At 42.5% G+C, this 15,729-nt stretch overlaps 2 protein-coding genes across 7 annotated transcripts in view; both read right to left on the minus strand.

The window, feature by feature from the left end:
- The window catches only part of LOC117442937 (NLR family CARD domain-containing protein 3-like), a 73,155-nt gene extending 71,815 nt beyond the window's left edge, over positions 1-1,340 (minus strand). Inside the window, 2 exon segments of the mRNA XM_034078899.2 lie at positions 413-547; positions 1,119-1,340. Coding sequence (XP_033934790.1) covers positions 413-537 — 125 coding nt within the window. The 5' untranslated portion in view covers positions 538-547; positions 1,119-1,340.
- Positions 1,341-3,535: 2,195 nt separating this feature from the next.
- On the minus strand, positions 3,536-15,332 carry ndufaf6 (NADH:ubiquinone oxidoreductase complex assembly factor 6). Of its 6 annotated transcripts, none has more exons than XM_034078893.2 (9): positions 15,111-15,332; positions 13,621-13,720; positions 11,489-11,611; positions 10,109-10,165; positions 8,228-8,330; positions 7,514-7,647; positions 5,172-5,273; positions 4,001-4,057; positions 3,536-3,749 (listed from the first exon to the last, which is right to left on the minus strand). In XM_034078893.2, exons 1-9 carry the CDS (start codon positions 15,275-15,277, stop codon positions 3,621-3,623), a joined length of 972 nt encoding a protein of 323 aa, XP_033934784.1. In that variant the 5' UTR covers positions 15,278-15,332; the 3' UTR covers positions 3,536-3,620. The 6 variants fall into 6 exon arrangements, with proteins under 6 accessions (XP_033934784.1, XP_033934788.1, XP_033934785.1 ...); XM_034078897.2 differs by having other exon boundaries at positions 15,116-15,240; XM_034078894.2 differs by lacking the exon at positions 13,621-13,720 and having other exon boundaries at positions 15,116-15,332.
- Positions 15,333-15,729: the final 397 nt, after the last annotated feature.

Here is a 15,729-nt window from a genome sequence, read left to right on the forward strand (position 1 = left end):
AGATGAACACATCCTTTATAGCACTTTACATTCGTTTTCCCAAATTGTTAAAATCCACATTATAGCTATATTTAGAATTATAATCACAGAATCAAGATCTTTGGGAATATATTGTTAGCCTAATGTCTGTTTGATCGATTTTTGGACTTGCTCTGAACTTTCTGTTTTTGTGTCGTGCTTAACAGGCTTAACACAAAGTCTTAAATGTCAAATGTGAAAATGATTTTACCAAAGTAGATTATTTACTATCGCTGGTAAAACCATGGAGCACAACAATAGATCAATTCAACTTCTTTACTGTAATCAACTGTGTTTCTTTATTGTACGAATGTGGTTATTAAAGAACAGTTCAGATTATCAGATAACATAAAAACTGAATCCTCTTCAGGTCACAGTAGAAACAGACTCTTACTTCCTGTCTGAGGGTCCAGGTTCATCTCTGAAGTCTGGAGGGAAGTCTTCAGACCGCTCCCTCTTCAGAGACAGACAGCTGGAGACTGAGGATGTGTCCTCCTCCACATCTTTAAAATCACTCATCTTCTCCAGTCTGAGAGATAAACCAGTAACACACACACACACACACACACACACACACACACACACACACACACACACACACACACACACACACACACACACACACACACACACACACACACACACACACACACACACACACACACACACACACACACACACACACACACACACACACACACACACACACACACACACACACACACACACACACACACACACACACACACACACACACACACACACACACACACACACACACACACACACACACACACACACACACACACACACACACACACACACAATTATGATAAACTGTGGTTTCATTATAACAAATCAGTCAGAGTTCAGGCAGGCTGCTCTCTATTTTGACTGCGTTGTGCTGCTACATGTTATGTTGCTTTGATGACTCACAAACCAGGAAATGCCAAAGTTTACAACATTTGAAGATATCACCTTGGACTCCAGGATGCTGATTGTATAGAATATGTATTTTCTGACATACAGTTCAACAGAGTAAATAGTTAATGTTATTTAATGTGTTAAAAAACCAGCAGAGCCTGGTTTTTGACACTCACCGTGTTTTCCTCCTCCTGCTCTGACGAAGTGTAAAATGGAGTCTGGCAGTTTGACTTCATACATTCACTTTGCATGTCCCTCCCTGTCTGTAGCTCCTCCCTTTGTTTCATAACCAGTCTCATCACCTGAATGTGTTTATACAGGGATTTTATTTGTATGTTCAGCTGCTCTCAGAGTAAGACAGTTCCAAGTACACAGTCAGTAAAACAGAAATGGACATGCAGCTAAAAACGAAGTTATTGAAATAAACATAATAATAATACCACAGAGTGAAAACATCCCAGTACAAGTAAACATCCTGCATTCAAACCCTATGCAGTAAAAAAAATCATATTTTATGATGTTTGTGGATTCATATTACTGCTGCAATAATGTGTATGATGCATTTTATTGCTCTAGATGTTTTTATTTTTAATATAACCATTGGCTTGTTTAATCTGCAGCAATGCATCATAATAGGGGTGCCCACACTTTTTCAGCTTGGGAGCTACTTTTAAAATGACCAAGCCCAAATGATCTACCGACAGGGCCGCCCGGTATCGACCGGTCATCTACAGGCCTGGCATATGTACTCCAGCGCTTTTGAACGGCAATATCCGTGGCTGTCTCCTCCTGATTGGTGGAGTTGGCCCAATAGCCGTAGCGCCACTTCTGTGACGTCATAGAAGTGTTTAAATCTGGATCAGTCTGTATCAGATCCGTTGCAGCCCCTTTTTAAGAGATTTGGGTGTGGATGAAAATAGAGAGGGTTGTGTTTTCTGACACTTGGTGAGTTCCCTGGAACACCGGGGACACATATTCATGTATATGAGACGTACTAAAGTGCATTTTGCATGATAGGTCACCTTTAAATTAAAAAGGAGGAGCATTTTCACAGCACATGAAGGAATACTTAATTAATCACAACCATTCAAAGCACTCAGCCAGTGTTTTTCACTGGACAGGAAGGGAATGAGAAACTGTAATCTGAAAATGTATGTAAGTAAAAATAATACAATACTTACCTTTAAGGTGTAGTGTAGTACAATAGTGGATAGTAACCTTGTTAAATATGTATTAAAGAGAACTGGATACTCCGTTCATTCCTGTGCAAGTTTCTCAGTGGCGAATGAAGCCCGAAGTGGAGCGAATGTACATTCAGAAAGTACCCGGACGTGGGCCCATAGAGCATGCGCAGTGGACTTTCCCTTAAAGCCCCGCCTCTGATCTCCCGCTCTCTGTCAGTCAGATGAACGGAGAGAGAACATAACTCTGGATTCAGATTTCAGAGCATTTTACAGCTTTTAGCCCCTCATGATTTAAATAAGGACTACACAAGTGGTCGTGCTGGGTAGTTTAGTTAGTTCAAAAATGTGCTGATTTACCGACGTAACTGACGCTGTAATACCGCCATTTGGCCTCAATGGACATTCCAAATATGGGCTTCAACGGCCGGCGCACATCCGGGGGTTTGAATTTGACAGGGGACAGCCTTGTTTTAAAAACGGCTAACCGTTAAACTCAAACAAGAAATACTAACGGCTCCGAGGATTCAAAGATGATTCAATTACTAACAAGCACTTCGAGGTCTGGAGAAATACAAAGGCCCGGTGTCAGTAACTCCATTAATTGTAAAATAAAACTATTATCAAAGTAACCTGACACAGACATAAACGTATAAACGTTGACCCGACTAAAATGTTTCAATCAATATTAACACATTTAAAAAAAAAGTCAATATTGACACATATATCTCAGAACATATCAATAATTACTTTGGCTAACCTGGCATTAAACAGTGGTGGATCAAGTAGGCTACTGTAATCTCTATTAATGCACCTTTACTTTACTTGGGTATTCGCCTTTATGCAGCTTTATACTCCACTACTAGAGATTCATATTGTACTTTATATTCCATTATATTTTAGCTTTTGAGTGTAACAAGTGTATGTAGTTTACTTTCCTCAAATAAATCAGGCCAGAAAATATTTAACTTGATGAAAACAACCACTGTTGACCTAAACTGAAAATATATACACAAGTCACAACCATAGTTAAAATATATATCTCTTTTAAATCTTAAATCTCTGAATACAATTTAATAACGTTTCATACTCCTTTGATTCAATAAAGTGATTTGTCAGCATTTTATTGTTTTTTGTTTATTCTAGAAAAATATTTATTTGGAATAAATTAATCACTTATTGTGTTGTAAAACATGTTTTATCCTATCGTAGTGTTTACAAAATGAATGAATACTACAATCCATATCTCTAAAGGCCGTTTTTCTTTTTTCATACTATATTCTGAAGCTTTTAACAGAGGGTTGTAAAAAGTTATACATATTCACCTGTATTGTCTCTCATTAAGCTTGCATAACGGTCAAAAGGTTAGTAGCAGTAAGTAAAATATCAAATACTTGAATTACGTAATAACATTCGTCTTCAAGGATTTATTTATTGAACAAAGTGTGTGAGGTGTTTCCTGCAGGAGGAGGAGGAGGAAGAGGAGCAGGACTGATGTCAGTAGGACTTCTTCCAGGAGCGGAGGTACAGCTGTATGGGGAGGAGGGGGTTTCTCTTCTTCAGACTCGGGTGGAAAACATCAAAATCTGCCCTCCGCACTCTCTGCAGGTAGTCCTCCAACACCACCTGCAGCACACAGCACCACAGAAGAAGACATAGCTTGAGAGTGAATTGGGTTTGCATCAAATGGAGTGGTGCAGGGATGTCATGTTTTAAATCCATTCAGAGGTAAAAGTCTTTCATTCATTTCCAAAATACTTCACTTTGGTTTGACTGTTTCTCCGCCAAGTGGAGGGAACCCAACAACACAGTCTGGAGCTTTTTGATCTATCATTTTGCATGAACTCAGAGATGTTGCTTGGTGTTTTGAGACTCACCGTCTGCAGGAAGGCCAGATTTGCGGCTTCTGGGACGTTGTGGCTAAACGATCGCGCCTGGAGGAAAAGCAAAAAGCAGAAAGAGAGTTTTATTGTTCGCTGTACACCAAAGCACATTGACTGTCATTTTGTCATCCAAGTTTATGTATTTTCATACCGTGTGAATTGTTATAATTTATTACATTTCTTACAGACCTAGGACCTGTTTTCATGACGGCCATTACTTCTGAATTAACCTTCTCTCTTGCTCTTTTTTGATTAGCTTAGCACTTTATAATTCGGTCAGGAAGATTAGCGGTGGTGGCGTGAAGTCATGTGACCGTACTGTAGTTCCTTTATAGCCCAACATTAGCCACCTTTAGCTTAGCGGTGGTGACGTGAAGTCATGTGACCGTACTGTAGTTCCTTTATAGCCCAACATTAGCCACCTTTAGCTTAACGGTGGTGACGTGAAGTCATGTGACCGTGCTGTAGTTCCTTTATAGCCCAACATTAGCATCCTTTAGCTTAGCGGTGGTGACGTGAAGTCATGTGACCGTACTGTAGTTCCTTTATAGCCCAACATTAGCATCCTTTAGCTTAGCGGTGTTGACGTGAAGTCATGTGACCGTGCTGTAGTTCCTTTATAGCCCAACATTAGCATCCTTTAGCTTAGCGGTGGTGACGTGAAGTCATGTGACCGTACTGTAGTTCCTTTATAGCCCAACATTAGCATCCTTTAGCTTAGCGGTGGTGACGTGAAGTCATGTGACCGTGCTGTAGTTCCTTTATCGCCTAAAATTAGCTATTTACTTCAGAAATCATAAAGTGGTAATATGTGGAGATTATCCCGCTGAACTAAACATGTAAGAATCATAAACGTTTGTTTGACACAGAGATTATCACCTGAAATAAATCACATGGAGGAATCCCATTGAACCAGGAGATGGTGCCTTCAGGGTCAGACTACACAAATATGGCATCCCTGCTCCACTCTATATCCATGTAAAACATCCCACAGCCTGTTGGTGGTTGAAGATGTGATGTTATTCATATACAAACACTAAAATTTGTGTAGGCGTGTGTAACTGAATTCTTCCTTCTGACTGGGGTGCAGAGTTATTTATCACCTCTACGTTCTCCTGTGAATTCTCCTATGTTTGAAACTGAAAACACAGAGGGTGGTACGTACGTGTTGTAAATGTACGTGAGCCTGACTGGCGATGTCGTACGCGACGTCGCGTATGTTTTGCTCTCGGCTGCCGCGGATAAAGTCCTCCTGAGAAGCTCCGTGCTGCAGAAACACAGATGAAATAAAGTTTACAAGGGTGGTTGCAGGTCAAATAACAAATGGACGAATAAATATGAAGCGGGATGAGGGAGGTCATCTGAATGTTTTAGATTAAAGACAAAGAAGACAAATGCACGAGAAAACAATAATATTTCTGAGAGTCACAAATGTCCACAAAGTGAAGCGTAAGTCTCTTGACATAACACCAATGTATTTTTAATATTCATAAATAAGGTAACAACAGATACAAATCCTTAATCTATGATCTCTTTATAATCTCAGAGATTATTCGTTTTATTCACCTACATTTCTGACTTTTTTTAATTTGCCATTTAAATGCCAAAGAATATTCACGTTTTTTAGGATGTTGATAAACTTAGCTTAGCGATGGTGACCGTGCTGTAGTTCCTTTATAGCCCAACATTAGCCACCTTTAGCTTAGAGGTGGTGACGTGAAGTCATGTGACCGTGCTGTAGTTCCTTTATAGCCCAACATTAGCCTCCTTTAGCTTAGCGGTGGTGACGAGAAGTCATGTGACCGTGCTGTAGTTCCTTTATAGCCCAACATTAGCCACCTTTAGCTTAGCGGTGGTGACGTGAAGTCATGTGACCATGCTGTAGTTCCTTTATAGCCCAACATTAGCCTCCTTTAGCTTAGCGGTGGTGACGTGAAGTCATGTGACCGTGCTGTAGTTCCTTTATAGCCCAACATTAGCCACCTTTAGCTTAGCGGTGGTGACGTGAAGTCATGTGACCGTGCTGTAGTTCCTTTATAGCCCAACATTAGCCACCTTTAGCTTAGCGGTGGTGACGTGAAGTCATGTGACCGTGCTGTAGTTCCTTTATAGCCCAACATTAGCCACCTTTAGCTTAGCGGTGGTGACGTGAAGTCATGTGACCGTGCTGTAGTTCCTTTATAGCCCAACATTAGCCACCTTTAGCTTAGCGGTGGTGACGTGAAATCATGTGACCGTGCTGTAGTTCCTTTATAGCCCAACATTAGCCACCTTTAGCTTAGCGGTGGTGACGTGAAGTCATGTGACCGTGCTGTTGTTCCTTTATAGCCCAACATTAGCCTCCTTTAGCTTAGCGGTGGTGACGTGAAGTCATGTGACCGTGCTGTTGTTCCTTTATAGCCCAACATTAGCCTCCTTTAGCTTAGCGGTGGTGACGTGAAGTCATGTGACCGTGCTGTAGTTCCTTTATAGCCCAACATTAGCCTCCTTTAGCTTAGCGGTGGTGACGGGAAGTCATGTGACCGTGCTGTAGTTTCTTTATAGCCCAACATTAGCCACCTTTAGCTTAGCGGTGGTGACGTGAAGTCATGTGACCGTGCTGTAGTTCCTTTATAGCCCAACATTAGCCACCTTTAGCTTAGCGGTGGTGACGTGAAGTCATGTGACCGTGCTGTAGTTCCTTTATAGCCCAACATTAGCCTCCTTTAGCTTAGCGGTGGTGACGTGAAGTCATGTGACCGTGCTGTAGTTCCTTTATAGCCCAACATTAGCCACCTTTAGCTTAGCGGTGGTGACGTGAAGTCATGTGACCGTGCTGTAGTTCCTTTATAGCCCAACATTAGCCTACTTTAGCTTAGCGGTGGTGACGTGAAGTCATGTGACCGTGCTGTAGTTCCTTTATAGCCCAACATTAGCCTCCTTTAGCTTAGCGGTGGTGACGTGAAGTCATGTGACCGTGCTGTAGTTCCTTTATAGCCCAACATTAGCCTCCTTTAGCTTAGCGGTGGTGACGTGAAGTCATGTGACCGTGCTGTAGTTCCTTTATAGCCCAACATTAGCCGCCTTTAGCTTAGCGGTGGTGACGTGAAGTCATGTGACCGTGCTGTAGTTCCTTTATAGCCCAACATTAGCCACCTTTAGCTTATCGGTGTTGAAGTGAAGTCATGTGACCGTGCTGTAGTTCCTTTAAAGCCCAACATTAGCCACCTTTAGCTTAGCGGTGGTGACGTGAAGTCATGTGACCGTGCTGTAGTTCCTTTATAGCCCAACATTAGCCACCTTTAGCTTAGCGGTGTTGACGTGAAGTCATGTGACCGTGCTGTAGTTCCTTTATAGCCCAACATTAGCCGCCTTTAGCTTAGCGGTTGAGACGTGAAGTCATGTGACCGTGCTGTAGTTCCTTTATAGCCCAACATTAGCCGCCTTTAGCTTAGCGGTTGAGACGTGAAGTCATGTGACCATGCTGTACAGTGTACTCTAACAGTGTTTGGCATCACGTCGACTCACCAGCATGCAGATGTCCATGGGGAGGTAGACTTTCCTCCGGCCGCTGTGATAAGGAGTCGCTCTCAAACACGTCACGATTCCCTGAGCTTTCCCGATGTGACTTGCTGCGTGGTCTGCATGGACGTTTGTCACCCCTGGAAAACAAACAAACAAACAAACAAACAAACAGGTGTGCCTCCCTTTCTCTTCATAACCATAAAAGAGCCTCACTCAATCGAGGGGTGCAGGAATGAGTCGTAAAACCTGGAAATTAGCAGGTCCAGGTTTTCTGAATGTGTTATTGAAATAAGGTCTGAGGTCAACACAAGCTGAAGGGATTTGTGTTCAGTGAATACCCCACTGGTGAATTTAAAAACGGCGGTTGCTAACAAGTGTGGAAATGGAAAATCCCATTGGATTGAAGGAAGCAGGGAGATGCTTACTTCTGTGTGATCATACACACATCTGTCACCCCTGCACCTCTCTATTGTCCCTTACAGTAAAGACGGCAGCAAAGAAGACACAAACAGGTATGTATTCATCTTGCATTGTGTATAAGATTAGAGGATAATAGCAAATCAGGTATGGAAGTAATCTGCAGATGCTCCGGTTCAAAATGAGACCAAGCTTTTCTCTGAATGTCAGTTTTTGAGTCACGATAAAAAGACAACATGTACTAAATAGTATGGCAGCATGTGTTCCGCAATGCACAGGTAATGCATCAGCTGTCCTTACCTAAGCACTCCAGCAGCAGGTATATTAAAGAGGACTGCGTGTTCTCTGAGTATTTCTCCAGCTCCTGCAGGGTCCTGTAGGCTCGGTCATCCAGGTCCTTCTCCTGCTCAACACAGTTTGAATCGTTGTCAAACACTAAAGGGTGACTGGTTCTTAAGTTATTGATATGACACAAGGTCAAGGGACACAGACATCCGATTACCATCAGATACAAACTAAAAATCGCAAATATAATTACACATTTTAATAATAAGAATCCTGCAAACTAGACTGTATATAACGTTTCATTTTAGGACTACCAATGTGTTCCTCTTACTACACTATGTTCTATGCACCATTTAGACCAACGCAAATTCCTTGTATGTGTTAACCTAATTGGCAATAAACCTGCTTTTCTGGTTCTGACCCGTCCCCTTGTGTTATGAAGCTTTTTCTGCATGTAGACGGTCTGCAGAGTCACAAACCCTCAAAGTGCACCCTGTAGCGAGTAAAACTCTAACACAGAGAAGACCTGTCTGCTGCCCCTGAACGCCTCGCTGGAGATTTCTCTTTTTCCATTGTTTTCTTCCTGGGTCGTAGTGACCTAACTTAACGGCAATTACGTTACGTTTGGACCAATCCGCGGACTTCCTCACACACACACACACGGCGGGACGTTGCGAGGCTCACTGCAGCGAGGAGCGGGACACTGTGAGCTGGCTCTGGTGCGGGGTCTGCGAGACACCGCAGAACTCAGCCTGGGCACACACACAGACTCCCAGCCAGGCTGCGGGTGTGTGTGTGTGCCCAGGCTGAGTTTCGCTGTTTCTCGCTGTCGGCCACTGGGAGGAGGGGGGGGGGCAGGAGCTCCAACAAGCCGTTTAGGACAGAGAGTGAATACACATACTTTACAGAGACGCTGGATGAGAAACCACTGTGAGTTTGGAGCATTGAACAATGTAAATCTATTCTAGTAGACCTCAACAATGGAACTATGATCAGTAGAAATGGCCATGACACGGGACCTTTACGGCCCGTCCACACGGCGGCGTGCGTTGAAGCTTCCAACGCTTCTGCCCATTCACTTTGAACGGGGTGACGTCACTTTTAGCCGAACTGCATTTTGGGAAGCGACGTGGAGCGTGGCTCGCTTCAAAAGTTGAGCAATGTTCAACTTTTGGCGCCTCGGCAGAAGCGTCAGCCAATGAAATCCCGTTTATGCAAATGTGCCAGTACAAGCGCTAGCCAATCAAACCGCGTGTACGCTGGGAGAGACTACGCAGGTCATTTCCTCATATTCAAAAAAATGGAGGGAACATTCATTACAGCGGTAGTGAATCACCCGGTGCTGAATGATCGGTCTCTGTTCATCTACCGGGATACAAACCGGAGGAGCGAGGCATGGAGGGAGGGGGCAGAGACAGTGGGGGAAACTGGTAGGTTTTCGTATGTCGGAGGCGGGAGATTCATGTGATTGGTTGTTGGTCGCAAAAAATCCCCAAGCTTCAGATACGCCCACCTCCAAGCGTCAACGCACGCCGCTGTGTGGACGGGCCGTTAATGGAAAATTTGAGATTTGAGAGAAAGAAGACGCTTCCCGTTGTATCGCTGTAACTCTAAATGTTGTTTTTCCATCAAAGAGTAAAATAAAGGAATTAATCGGGTTCAGAGAAATATAGCATTTTTCTGATGAAATAGTCTGTTATCGATATCGCAACTGTGTAGTTGGTTGAGTTTTGGTGCTTTACTCAAGCCTTTTAAGAAATGATCCTCAGTATTGTGAATACAATGACAAAGGGGGTAAATGCAGTTAAAGTAAAGTACAGTCAAGCAGCCCCTAAGACCGGGAAAGGACACTTAAACAGAAGCAATAAACGTCTCATCTGGAAGTGAGAAACGTACTCTCTCTGTGATGATCCTCAGCAGCCATCTCTTCGTCAGGGAGTGTTTCCTCACAGCCTGCAAGACATGTTCAAAATCATTTTAAATGGTGCCATTCTTATTTTCAGGTTCACTTTCTTCCTCATGTGGCCCTGATGCTGTTGACTTAAAGGGGCATTAAACTGGGACATGTCTCCATGCTTTAATGTTCAAAAAGCTCTTCTTCTCATACTGCAGCACCTCTTCTCACCCTCTGTCTGAAACCAGAGCCCAGTCTGCTCTGATTGGTTAGCTGGTCGGCTCTGTTGTGATAGGTCAACCGCTTGGAGATGTCCCGCCCCTTGGCATAAGATTTCAATTCTGAGAAAAATACTTAAAATTCTGTAAAAAAAAATCGAGTTCTGTGGATAAAAACTTTTATTCAGAATTTCGATTTTTCTCAGAATTTTGTGCGTCAGACATACATTTTTAATGCTCTTCTGTATACATTCTGAGTTCCTGGAGATTTTTTTATTTTTAGACAAAAAAAGGTTAAAATATCTCAAGAAAGAAAGTTGATTTAAAAGGGGCCTAATGAGCAGAATAGCTCATTAGTGATTTCCTGCCCGTTCGTTTAAGATTACAATACAAATTCTGAAAAGAGTAAGCATTCTGAAAAAACAGTTAATTGGGAGAAAAAAAGTCACAATCCTGAGAAAAGTCAAAATTCTGAGAAAAAAAGTCAACATTATGAATTTTTGGGAACTCAGATCAAAAAGTCAAATTTCGGGGGGGAAAAAAGATTCAATAGAAAAAGTCATAATTCTTTTCCAGAACTATGACTTTTTCTCAATTCTCAATTTTCTCAATTTTTCTAAAATTACAAAATTTCTGGGGAAAAAAAAGAATTCTTAAAAAATGAGAATTTGGAGAAAAAAGTAAAATTTCGGATAAAATAAATGAATTCAGTAGAAAAAGTGATAATTCTTAGTAAAGTCAAAAGTCTGAAAAAGTCAACATTTTAAAAAATTAGTTTCTGAGAAAAAATTCCGCGAAAGGATAATTTTTGTGAGGAAAAAGTTGGAAAAATTTGGAGGAAAAAGTCAAACTTTTGAAAAAAATATAAAATCGGGGGGAAAAGTCCAGTCAAATTCTTTGTAAAGTAAAAATTCAGAAAAAATATTTAAATAATGATACAAAAGTCAAAAGTAAATTCTTATTTTTAAAAAGTAAAAATTCGTAAATAAGTAAAAATTCCTAGAAAAATACAAATGTTGGGGAAAACCAAACATTTAAAACAATTCTAGAATATTCTGAGAAAAGTCAAGAATAAAAACAGAATGTACTTAGTTGCTGCCAGCAGATCCGAACCTCTTCTGTCCCTCGAGATAATAAAACATATATCTCAGGTTATATATTTACCCTCCACAGCTCTGCGCTGACGGGCTGGTTCGGGGGGTCGTCTCGGTAGATTTCCTCGATCGCCATCTTCCAGAAATGCATCCGCATCAGCCCAATGGACTTCTGGGAAACGGAGTCCTTCACCTGGTGGAGGAAAGCACAGAACCTCCATCTTAGACGAGCTTATTGAGCAGGACTGCAGTAACATGGAGCGCTCGCTGAGTATTTCCACTTTAAGCTACGTTGTACTCCACTACAACTCAGATGGAAATATTGTACTTTATACTCATTTATAGGACAGCTTTACTTGCTTACTGCAGATCCAGATATTGATACGAAATGTGAATCAACTAATAAATGATGATATTAATTTAGAATAAGCAGAATATAAAGTAATAACTTAGCTCCACCTTTACCAGACACACAATAAGTACGTTTTATTGAAGTGAAACATTTTGATGCAAGTTTTTTTCTACTCTGGTATTTCTACTTGTACTTAAGTAGAAGATCCAAGTACTTCTCCCTCCCCTGGTAACAAGTAGTAATACATATATAAGTGCAGTATTGCCAGTATTGTCAGTAGTTTATGCTGTAATACGAGCAGTCTTGTTGTTAGTAACGAATATATTGTCAGTTTTAATGGTAGCATATAGAGAGGTGAAGCCCCTCCCCTTCCTCCATGGGACCTTACTTCGGGAACAGTCTGTATTGAAGTCATTGGAAAGAGAAAGATTATCTTTCCATCCCGTTTGAATTGTGCCACGAATTACACACATGAGGTTTGTCAATGTAAAAGATAATTTTACCAGTCAAAGAAATAAAACTGTGAAGTAACACTTTGTTTGTGTGAAACCGCTCAATGAACTACATCTCCCATCTCGCACCACACACCCAGACGGCCGTCACGCTGAACATTTCACTGTTTTCTTTCAGAACGAGGCGGAAAGTATTCAAAGAGGTGGAAATCACTCCAAGTCTGGCACGTTGAGAGCTGCACACACACGAGGGGAGTGAGTCGGTTCCTGAGAGCCAGCATGCGGGACCGGGACTCTGGGATTTGTAGTCTTTCTAGTGGCGTATTTTTCATAGTCTTATATTTCAACAGTTTTACGACAAACTGTGACTTTTTTAACACGGAAATTATTTTTTAAAATGGACAAACATCATATGTGTAATTCGTGGCACAATTCAAACGGGATGGAAAGATAATCTTTCTCTCTCCATTGACATCAATACATACTTTTTCTGAAATAAGGTCCCATGGGGCGGAAATAGAAGGGCGGGACTTCGCCTCTCTATAGAGTAATATCTGCAGTAGCAGTGGTAGCATACACAGTGCAGTATTGTCAGTGGTAATGTAGATCAGTGGTTCCCAACCGGGGGTGCGGGGACCCCTATGGGTTCTTTAGGGTATTGCAGGGGGTACGTAGAAAGATTAGGAGATTGCAATTTATTTTCACAAAAAGTCAGTTTTAGATAAATACCCATAAGCCTGGTGTCCCGCCTTCAGGTCTGTGAAAGCTCAAGTGTCTCATGGGGACACATGTTGATGTAGAAGAGACATGAAGAAGAGGGGACACATGTTGATGTAGGAGAGACATGAAGAAGAGGGGACACATGTTGATTTAGAAGAGACATGAAGAAGAGGGGACACATGTTGATGTAGAAGAGACATGAAGAAGAGGGGACACATGTTGATGTAGGAGAGACATGAAGAAGAGGGGGACACATGTTGATGTAGAAGAGACATGAAGAAGAGGGGACACATGTTGATGTAGAAGAGACATGAAGAAGAGGGGACACATGTTGATGTAGAAGAGACATGAAGAAGAGGGGACACGTGTTGATGTAGAAGAGACATGGAGAAGAGGGGACACATGTTGATGTAGAAGAGACATGAAGAAGAGGGGACACATGTTGATGTAGAAGAGACATGGAGAAGAGGGGACACATGTTGATGTAGAAGAGACATGAAGAAGAGGGGACACATGCTGATGTAGAAGAGACGTGAAGAAGAGGGGACACATGTTGAGGGCTTAACCCAAGAAGGAAAGAAGGCGGATCGAGTGAGGAGACGAGTGAGGAGACGAGTGAGGAGACCACTGACGACCAGCAGCACTGATCTGAGAACTCTCTCCTGGAGGAATACCTGCCTGAGCCAGCTCCACGTTGAAGGCTCTCAGAGCCAGAGAGGAGCGCCGCGCCTCCACCGGGAGCAGCAGCGAGGAAACAAAGCCATCATAGTCCCTGGACCTGAGAGGGGAGAGAGGAGAGGAGAGGAGGGGAGGAGGGAGAGGGAGAGAGGGGAGAGGGATAGAGGAGGAGAGATGGGGATAGCAGGAGAGGTGGGATAGAGGAGATGAGAGGTGAAGTGGATCGTTATGGTAGTTAGTTTCATCTTTGTATTCTTGCATTTAGGCGTCATTATCTAATGGCTAGGGTGTGAGAGTTTCTCGGTATATTTATCTCTTTTCTCTTTTTCTCGTTCCGCCTCTCTCTCATGTTTCTTTTCGCCTCTCTCTTCGCCTTCTCTTCTCTTCCTCTCTCTCTCTCTCTCTCTCCTCGCTTCTCTCGCTTTTCCCTTCTCTCTTCCTTTCGTCTCTTCTCCCTCTCAACCGTCTCTTCAGTCATCTCCTTCTTGTTCTTCTCTAAAAGCTCTTCCTCTGTTGCAGGCGTCCATTTCAGATATAGATATATTTTGCTAGATTCATTCTCGAAAGTCCTTCCGCTCTAATCTAGTAAGCTGAAAGTATTCGTTTTGTCAGATCGTCATTTCAGATAATCTATATGTTTATAATGTTGTCAGAAATGTTCTCAAGCTGGTGAAGGTGCAGCTAGTCTGAAGTACTTTGTAGACTGCAGGGTAGCTGGTGAAGGTGCAGCTAGTCTGAAGTACTTTGTAGACTGCAGGGTAGCTGGTGAAGGTGCAGCTAGTCTGAAGTACTTTGTAGACTGCAGGGTAGCTGGTGAAGGTGCAGCTAGTCTGAAGTACTTTGTAGACTGCAGGGTAGCTGGTGAATGAGCAGCTAGTCTGAAGTACTTTGTAGACTGCAGGGTAGCTGGTGAAGGTGCAGCTAGTCTGAAGTACTTTGTAGACTGCAGGGTAGCTGGTGGAGGTGCAGCTAGTCTGAAGTACTTTGTAGACTGCAGGGTAGCTGGTGGAGGTGCAGCTAGTCTGAAGTACTTTGTAGACTGCAGGGTAGCTGGTGGAGGTGCAGCTAGTCTGAAGTACTTTGTAGACTGCAGGGTAGCTGGTGGATTCACTCCAGGTGGAACTAAAGTCTGATTCAACACTTGGTTAGATTTCACATCATTCATCCAGATCTGAGAAGTAACTAAAGGTATTAAATACATGTAGTGGAGTGAAAGTACACCATGTACCTCTGAATTAAAGTAGAAGTACACAGTAGCATAACATGGAAATACTCAAATAAAGTAAAAGCACCTCAAAATGGTTCTTAAGTGCAGTTAGTTCGTGTGTTCAGACCCATCCGTGTTGTTTGTATACTGCTAGCTGTAGCTGTGTTGTTAGCATTAGCTGTGTTGTTAGCATTAGCTGTGTTGTTAGCATTAGCTGTGTTGTTAGCATTAGCTGTGTTGTTAGCATTAGCTGTGTTGTTAGCATTAGCTGTGTCAGACCCACCTCACCAGGTCCAGGCAGAACTTCTCGTTGACCCGAGCCGCTTTGTGAGCGCTGTTCTCGGCTCTCGTGAGACAAACACTGCTGGCTGAGATGTGTCTGCGCACAGCGAGAAAAAGCCACGTTCTCCTGCTCAACAATCCACGTTTAACACTGATTCCTGCTGCCATGTTTCCCCTTCAACCTTCACCCGTGTGTCACGTTCAAAACATTCCGTGCGCACACAAGCCGCTACTACAAGTTCCGTGTCAACCCGTGACGTCATCGGGTCAATAAATACACATTTTTTCGGATGTGTATCGGTCGAAATCATAAAGAAATACAACAGAAAATTAACTCAAAATGAAACGGCTGCTGAGGCACCAGCTAGCGAATCTCATCTGAACGATACAAGTCAGTGCAGAGCTGTTTTGGTCCATTTGTTTCCATGATCCAATGTCATAAAACTAAAGTACAATTAATACGTGTCCTATGTACTCCTCTCCTGAAGCCTTTCCTGTGGCTTTCCTTTTGTCACCCTGGTAAAAACCCACGTGCCAAACAGCTGTGATAATCCCACCACCAACCAACACAGACACAATCCCCAAAAACTGCCTTCAAAATAAATAATAGAAATCAATGT

This window comes from Pseudochaenichthys georgianus, unplaced genomic scaffold (genome assembly GCF_902827115.2).
Source record: "Pseudochaenichthys georgianus unplaced genomic scaffold, fPseGeo1.2 scaffold_507_arrow_ctg1, whole genome shotgun sequence".
Lineage (NCBI taxonomy): Eukaryota > Metazoa > Chordata > Actinopteri > Perciformes > Channichthyidae > Pseudochaenichthys > Pseudochaenichthys georgianus.

Coding starts and splice junctions, on each gene's coding strand:
- ndufaf6 (XM_034078893.2), bottom strand. CDS start 15,277: ATGGCAGCAGGAATCAGTGTTAAACGTGGATTGTTGAGCAGGAGAACG. Junction 5,274..7,513: donor CCATGGACATCTGCATGCTG/GTGAGTCGACGT, acceptor GTGTTTCTGCAG/CACGGAGCTTCTCAGGAGGA. Junction 4,058..5,171: donor CTCACGTACATTTACAACAC/GTACGTACCACC, acceptor CTTTTCCTCCAG/GCGCGATCGTTTAGCCACAA.